Raw genomic sequence first — 8294 nt, forward strand, 5'->3', positions numbered from 1 at the left:
GCAGACAGAGCTTAACCTGGGCTGGAGAGCGGTAGTCATAGTTTATCCGGGGCAGGAGAGTGGCAGACGGAGTTTAACCAGGCCAGGAGAGCGGCAGATAGAGTTTAACATGGGCAGGTGTGCGGCAGACGGAGTTTAAACTGACCAGGAATGCGGAAGACGGAGTTTAACCCAGGTATGAGTGCAGCAGACGAAGTTGAACCCGGCCAGGAGAGCGGCAGACAGAGCTTAACCTGGGTTGGAGAGCGGCAGATAGAGTTTAACCTGACCAGAATGGCGGCATACTTTTTAACCGGAGAAGCATAGCAGCAGAAAGAGTTTAACCGTTGAAGGAGTGTGGCATACAGAATTTATCCTGGTCGGGAGAGCAGCAGACGGAGTTTAAGCCGGCCAGGAGAGCGGCAGACAGAGTTTAACCGTGGAAGGCGAGCAACGAGAAAATTTTACCCAGCAAGTAAAGCGGAAAACCAAGTTTAAACCAAGCATTTGTGCGGCAGACTGAGTTTATTCTGGGCAAGCGAGCGAATTTAACCCGACCAGGAGAGCGGCAGAGAGACTTTAATCTGGCCTGGAGCACCAGACAGAGTTTGAACGAGGCAGGAATGCGGCCGACTGTGTTTAACCCGGGCAGGTGAGTGGCAGACAGTGTTCAACCTGGCCAGGAGAGCGGCAGACGGAATTTAACCCGAGCAGGAGTGGGGCAGACAGAGTTAAACCTGGCCAGGAGAGGGCAGACAGTGTTTTTCCCGTCCAGGAGAGCGGCAGACAGTGTTTAACCTGGCCAGGAGAGCGGCAGATGGAGTTTAACCCGAGCAGGAGTGGGGCAGACAGAGTTAAACCCGGCCAGGAGAGGGCAGACAGTGTTTTTCCCGTCCAGGAGAGCGGAAGACAGAGTTTAACCCGTCCAGGAGAGCGGCAGACAGTGTTTAACCCGCCCAGGAGAGGGCAGACAGAGTTTATCCCGGCCAGGACAGGGCAGACGGAGTTTAACCTGGCCAGGAGAGTGGCTGACAGAGTTTAACCCGGCCAGGAGTGATCAGATAGATTTTATTCCGGCCACGAGAGGGCAGATAGAGTTTAACCCGACCAGGAGAGGGCAGACGTAGTTTAACCTGGCCAGGAGAGTGGCAGACAGAGTTTAACTGAGGTTGGAGCGCGACAGACAGAGTTTAACCCGGTCATGAGAGCGGCAGTCATAGTTTATCCAGGGCAGGAGTGCGGCAGACGGAGTTTAACCAGGCCAGGAGAGCGGCAGACGGAGTTTAACCAGGCCAGGAGAGCGGCAGACGGAGTTTAGCCCGGCCAAGATGGCGGCAGATAGAATTTAACCGGGGAACAAGAGCAGCATACTGAATTTAACCCGTCCAGGTGAGTGGCAGACGGAGTTTAACCCGGGCAGCAAGGCGGCACACAGAATTTAACCCGGCAAGGAGTGCAGCAGAGGGATTTAAAACTGACCAGGAATGCAGAAGATGGAATTTAACCCTGGGATGAGTGCAGCAGACGGAGTTGAACCCAGCCAGGAGAGCGGCAGACAGAGTTTAACCTGGCCAGTAGAGCGGCAGACAGAGTTTAACGCGGCAAAAAGTGCGGCAGACGGAGTTTATCCCGGCCAGGAGAGTAGCAGACGGAGTTTAACCCAGGCATGAGTGCAGCAGATAGCGTTTAACATGGGCAGGAGTACAGCAGACAAAGTTTAACCCGGCCAGAAGAGCGGGAGACAGTGTTTAACCCGGCCAGGAGAGGGCAGACAGAGTTTATCCCGGCCAGGACAGGGCAGACAGAGTTTAACCTGGCCAGGAGAGTGGCAGACAGAGTTTAACCCGGCCAGGAGAGATCAGACAGAGTTTATTCCGGCCACGAGAGGGCAGACAGACTTTATCCCTGCCGGTAGAGCGGCATGCCGAATTTAACCCAGCCAGGAGAGCGTCAGACAAAGTTTAAACCAGGCAGGAGTGTTGCAGACAGCGTTTAACCTGGGAAGGAGGGTGGCAGACAGTTTATTCAGGCAGGAAGAGTGGCAGATGGAGTTTAACCCGGGCAGCAGAGCGGCCAAAGGAGATTAACCTGGACAGCAGAGTGGCAGACTTAGTTTGAACCAGTAGGAGAGCAGCAGACGGCGTTTATCCCAGCCAGGAGAGCGGCAGAGTTTTACCCAGCCAGGAGAGTGGCAGACGGAGTTTAAGACTAGCAGGTGTGCGGCTGAAGGAGTTTAACCTGGCCAGGAGAGTGGCAGACAGAGTTTAACCCGGCAAGGAGAGATCAGACAGAGTTTATTCCGGCCACGAGAGGGCAGACAGACTTTATCCCTGCCAGGAGAGCGGCAGACAGTGTTTAACCCGGCCAGGAGAGTAGCAGACGGAGTTTAACCCAGGCAGGAGTGCAGCAGATAGCGTTTAACATGGGCAGGAGTACAGCAGACAAAGTTTAACCCGGCCAGCAGAGAGGCAGACAGAGATTAGCCCGGGCAAAAGAGTGGCAGACTGAGTTTAACCTGGCAAGCGAGCGAATTTAACCCAGCCAAGAGAGCGGCAGACAGAGTTTAATCTGTCCTAGAGCACCAGACAGAGTTTAAACCAGGCAGGAATGCGGCAAACTCAGTTTAACCCGGGCAGGTGAGCGGAAGACAGAGTCGAACTCGGGCTGGAGAGCAGCAGACACAGTTTATCCTGGGCAGCAGAGTGGCAGGTGGAGTTTAATCTGGCCAGGATAGTGGCAGACAGAGTTTAACCTGGCCAGGAGAGCAGCAGACATAGTTTATCCAGGACAGGAGAGCGGCAGAGAGAGTTTAACCCGTCCAGAAGAGCAGCAGACGGAGTTTAACCTGGCCAGGAGAGCGGCAGACAGAGTTTAACCCGTCCAGGAGAGTGGCAGACGGAGTTTAACCTGGGCTGGAGACCGGCAGACATAGTTTACCCCGACTAGAAGGGCGGCTGACAGTTTAACCGGGGAAGGAGAGCGGCAGACATAGTTTAACCCGGCCAGGTGAGCGGCAGACAGTGTTTAACCCGGCCAGGTGTGAGGCAGACTGAGTTTAGCCTGGCCGGGATGGTGGCAGACAGAGTTTAACCGGGGAACGAGAGTGGCATACAGAATTTAACCCAACCTGGAGAGCATCAGACAAAGTTTAAACCAGGCAGGAGTGCGGCAGACAGCGTTTAACCCATGCAGGAGGGTGGCTGACAGAGTTTATTCAGGCAGGGAGAGCGGCAGACAGAGTTTAACCCCGCCACTAGAGCGGCAGACAGAGTTTAACCCAGCCAGGATTGTGGCAGATAGAGTTTAACCCGGGCAGTAGTACAATAGACAGTGTTTAACCCGTCCAGCAGAGAGCAGACTGAGTTTAGCCCGGGAAGAGAGCGGCAGACAGAGTTTATCCAGGGCAAGAGAGCCGCAGACAGAGTTTAACCCGGGCAGGTGTGCGGCAGAAGTAGTTTAACCCGGCCAGGAGAGCGGCAGACAGAGTTTAACCTGACCAGAAGGGCAGCTGACAGTTTAACCGGGGAAAGTGAGTGGCAGTCAGAGTTTAACCCAGCAAGCAGAGCGGCAGACGGAGTTTAACCCAACAAGCAGAGCGGCAGACGGAGTTTAACCCAGACAGGAGAGTGGCAGACAGAGTTTATCCCGGCCAGGACAGGGCAGACAGAGTTTAACCTGGCCAGGAGAGTGGCAGACAGAGTTTAACCCGGCCAGGAGAGATCAGACAGAGAACATCATTCTCTGACAGTGGGTATACAGGTAGACAGGGCAGTGTTGGAGGGAATGCCTTTATGGGTCCGGATACCGATTCCAGGAACTGGGACATCCCGTTTCAATTGTACGAGACCAGACTGGGAGTACGGTGCGAGGTACCAGCCGCTCGACTGCAGCAATTATGTGCCACAGATGGGAAGGGGTGGGGAGGCGGGAAAGATTCTCCAGGATAGTCACAAGACCTGAAGAGACTTTTAGTTATAAGGAATGGGACTGGGACTTTTCCCCCTTGAGCATGGTGGTGGGGGACTTAGGGGGAAACCAACTGGAGGTGTGAGATCAGAGAGGATGAATTGCTGATCATTTTACCCAGAGTGGGGGGGGTGGGGGGAGACTGAAACGTTGAAGTGGAAGGGGGTGAAAGATTAAAAAGGGGGCCTGAGAGGTGAGGTGGGTTTGTGGGATGACCTGCCGGAGTGGGGTGGGTGAAGGGGGAGTAGAATTGATTACATTGTACTGGACATTGGGTCAGGTGTGCAGAGAGGTGGAATGCGGACAGAATAGAGGAAGGACAGATTGGTCGACATGGACGAGTCAACCAAGGGTCCGGATTTTGTGGAATAGGGTCCCTGCTCGGTGATGTTCACCCCTTGGAGACATGTGGCAACTAGAGGGAGGGTGGTGGTTGGGGGCAGTGGTGTGAGGGAGTTTGACCTAAAACATTTCTTATCTCCCCCTCTTGTTCTATCCCCCCTCCCATCTCATCTCCCAGGGCTATGGGATGTCGTTCACCATCCAGAGGTGGCAGGAGCTGAGCTGGAGCGGGCATTGGGTCACCTTCACGCTCTGGGTCGTCTACCGCCTCCTGGGCTGAGTCCTGGTGCCCTGTCCAGACTGATGGCATCTGCAAGGGGATTGGGTTCTTTCCTCTTTGCCTCCATCCTGGGAACTATCTCCAGGACTTCTTCTCTCTCCCACTTCTCCAACGTCTCCCAACAGGCTCGCCAGAGGCCACTCATCCCCTCTTCGGCCTGTTACCCCTGCACAGGAGGACACTCAGCCATTCTCCTTTCTGTTACACAGTAAGCTGCTCAGCCCCTCTGGCCTTTCCCCCCACCCCACCCAAAACAGGATGACATTCAGTCCCTATCCAGCATGTTATCACAGGGATAGGAGGAGGCCATTCAGCCCTGCTTTTATCTGTTACCCTGTCCAAAGTCTCCCCTATCCAGTGACTCACTGGGTGGGTCAGAGTGGGAGGTAGGAGCTGCAAAGATTCACAGAAAGTTATTCCTACCCTCATCACCAGACCACTTTCACTCCTTCATCTACATCCTTCCCTCCCTGGGTTATCAAGACTCTTGTTCCTCACCCTCTCCTCTTCCCAAGTGGGGAAGGTCCCTCCCGACCTACCGTTGGCTCCTATCCACCACCACCTTGCTTTGCCTGTCAGTGGAAGGTCGACATCTTTCCTCTCCCCTCCCAGGAATTAACCTTCCCCACCCCCGGTTTGGCTGTTCAAGGGTTAACCTTTTAATGCTACCCTTTAAGAACAGTGTCATTTCACTGGGGTGGCGATTATGCAGGAGACTGGTAACAACATGGGACAGCAACATTTTGATGGGGTGGGGCTCATTCAAGAGCCTGACAACAGCAAATGGCTGCAATGTTGCACTGGAGTGGGGTTCATTCAGGATCCCGATTATAGGAAACGGCTGTGTCATTTTAGTGGGGGTGGGGTTCCTTCAGGACCCTGAGATAGTATTGTTTCACTGGAGGTGGGGATTATTCAGGAGCCTAATAACAGCATTGGGCAGTATCATTTCAATGGGGTGGGGATCATTCAGGATACATAACAGCATGGGGCACATTATTTCATGGGGTGGGACTATTCAGGGTCCTGATAACAGCAAAATGCTGCATCGTGTTTCACTGGGGGTAGGGATCATTTTGGAGCCTGATAATAGCATGAAACAGCATCATTTCACTGGGGTTGTGGTTCATGCAGGAGTCTGATAACAGCATGAGGCAGCATCATTTTATTGGGGGTGGGGTTTAAGCAGGAATCTGATAACAGCACAGGGCAGCTTCAGGTCAGGGTTTATTCAGGACCCTGATACCTGGGCCTCTGCATCCCTCTTCGACCTCCCTGCATTCTCTCCTGCCATCCTGGGAGGGGGGGGGGGGGCGGGGAATCGGTGGGTACAGAGTTCCATGGGTTCTTTGGCCTCTAGTGAAGGAATCTTCCACATCCACTCTTACCTGTGTCTACGACGGACCATTCAGTCCACATGTGAGCCTGTGCCAGCCCATTTGAGGCCCCCTCCTCGACTTATTCTCTCCCTGCATTCCCATCCCCTGCAGTCTCTGGTGACTTTGCCCCACTGGTCGAGTGGGGGAGGGCGGGGCCAAAACATTCCCTCTTTTGACATCACCCCCCTCCCAAAAAAACTCCCACAGTCTTGTCATCTTCTGACCTTTCTCCGTGGTGGGGTTGGGGCTAGAATCCTTCCCCGCGTCCTCGCTGCCTCTGCAAGAGTTTTGTTATGTCCCATCTCCAGCAGAGGGGGAGACCACTCGAGGTATTGTGAGCTGGTTCCACCCACCCGCCAACATGCTCTCAGTTCCAATATACGCCCCAATATATATCAGGTCTTTGTATGTGTTGGTGTGTGGTTTTTGAAGCAGTGGGAGGTGTGCAGGGGTGTTCACAGACCGCAGCCCCGTTACCGTGTGGTGGATACAAGACCATAGGAGCAGAATTAGGCCGTTCAACCCATCGAGTGAGCTGGTTCATTCTCCCACTGCCTGGCCGTCTCCCCACAACCTTTGATGCCCTGGCTAATCAGGAACCTCTGCCTTAAATGCACCCAATGACCGGGCCTCCACAACCGCCCATGGCCACAATTTCCACAGATTCAACACCTTCCAGCTGAAGAAATTCCTCCGTATCTCTGTTCCCTGCAATCCTGAAGTTGTGCCCTCTTGTCCTCGACTCTCCCATCACGGGGAAACAACCTTTCAATGCTTACTCTGTCCACACCTTTCAAAGTACAAAATGTTTCAATAAGTTCCTCCCCCTCATTCTCCTAAATTCCAATGAGTCCAAGCCAGAGCTCCTCGTACAATAACCCTTTTATTCCCATAGCGAACCTCCTCTGAATGCCATCGCGTTTGCCTTCTTGACTCGAGCTGTGAGTTGACCTTCAGACCGTCCTGCATGAGGACCCCCAGCTCCTTTTGCATCCAGGGATTTTAAATGTTCTCCCCATTTAGAAAATCGCCTGTCCGTTTATTTCTTCTACCCAGGTGCACGACCAAACCAAATAACTTTCTGATACTATTTCATCTGCCCGTTCTCCTCATCCGTGCAGGTCCTTCTGCAGCCCCATCCCCCATTTCCTCGACACCACCCACTCCTCCACCGACCTTCATCTCGTCTGCAACTTGGCCCCAGTATCTGACTCTGCTTCCTGTCAGTCAGCCGGTGCTCTACCCGCGCCGCTATGTTTCCTGATAAACCACGGTCTCTTATCAAGTTAAGTCGCCTTGTGTGTGGCACAATGTCCTCTGCCTCTCCCTTATCCAGCCTGCGTGTCATCTCTTTAAAGACTTCCAGTCGGTTTGTCAGTCAAGATTTACCCTTAAACTATGTCGAGGCTTCCTTCAAAAATAAAAGGGCGTTGCCGCTGGTGGGGACCAAGGAGAGGAGATACGGCGGCTCTGAACGGGCTTTAAACGAGGAGGAATTGACAGCGGTTTTTAATTTTAAAATGTGCCATTCCGGGGGTCTGGCGGCGCATCTGATCAGCAGTAGCCACGAGGGGCTGCAGAGTCTGGAGCGGGCCAGCGCAGGGCACCAGAAAACGGGGAGATCACTCCATCTGAGGAGACAACCATGTGACCACGGTAGTGGGCCAGCGAGGGGCTCTGCAGCTGATGGAACCACGCAGGAGGCCAGGGCTAATGGCAACTTGCAGTCAAAGGATTCACACTGGGCTGCTGGAAACGAGATGGGAGGGCACTGAAGGGACTGTTGATCATGTCAGAGGTTCAGATCTAGAGCCGATGGTTTGGACTGGACTCTATGTGGCTGTGGGAACGCTGGGGGCAAATCTACGGACACTCAGTGACCCTGTGGGGGGGTTCTCTGACTTGCTAAGGAGTACCAGGATTTCCCAATGGTGGCAAATCTTTGCCTTATGGCAGACGAAATGCGTTTTCGTGTATTAGTACATCTTGTTTGATTACACTGCAAAATCTTGTGTCCTCCTTAATAGACCCCAACATCTTCCCAACCACTGACAGCAGAACCATTTGACCAGAAACATATTCCCCTCCTTGCCTTCCGTAGGGATTCCGTGACTCTCGTCTACTCCTCCCTCCCTGCCATCACCCCCTTGGCCCTTCCCCTGTGACTGCAGGAGATGCTCCACTTGCTGCCCACACCTCCTCCCTCCCCACCATTCAGGGCCCAAAACGGCCCTTTCAAAGTGTATCCACTTCCGGTGCTCCCTTTGTGGTCTGCTCTACGTCGGAAAGAGCAAGAGAATCCCTAAGCTCTGTCCACCGCAACAGTGGATCTCCCAGTGGCCGCCTAT

At 53.7% G+C, this 8294-nt stretch overlaps 1 protein-coding gene across 4 annotated transcripts in view; it reads left to right on the forward strand.

The window, feature by feature from the left end:
• Positions 1 to 6354, forward strand: part of LOC138759151 (protein-serine O-palmitoleoyltransferase porcupine-like) — a 141929-nt gene extending 135575 nt beyond the window's left edge. For all 4 annotated transcript variants that reach the window (XM_069929158.1, XM_069929159.1, XM_069929155.1 and 1 more), the window contains one exon: positions 4466 to 6354. In XM_069929158.1, the coding sequence (XP_069785259.1) occupies positions 4466 to 4567 (102 nt within the window). In that variant the 3' untranslated portion in view covers positions 4568 to 6354. The remainder of the gene's footprint in view (positions 1 to 4465) is intronic.
• Positions 6355 to 8294: the final 1940 nt, after the last annotated feature.

The sequence above is a fragment of the Narcine bancroftii genome, chromosome 3 (assembly GCF_036971445.1).
Source record: "Narcine bancroftii isolate sNarBan1 chromosome 3, sNarBan1.hap1, whole genome shotgun sequence".
NCBI lineage: Eukaryota > Metazoa > Chordata > Chondrichthyes > Torpediniformes > Narcinidae > Narcine > Narcine bancroftii.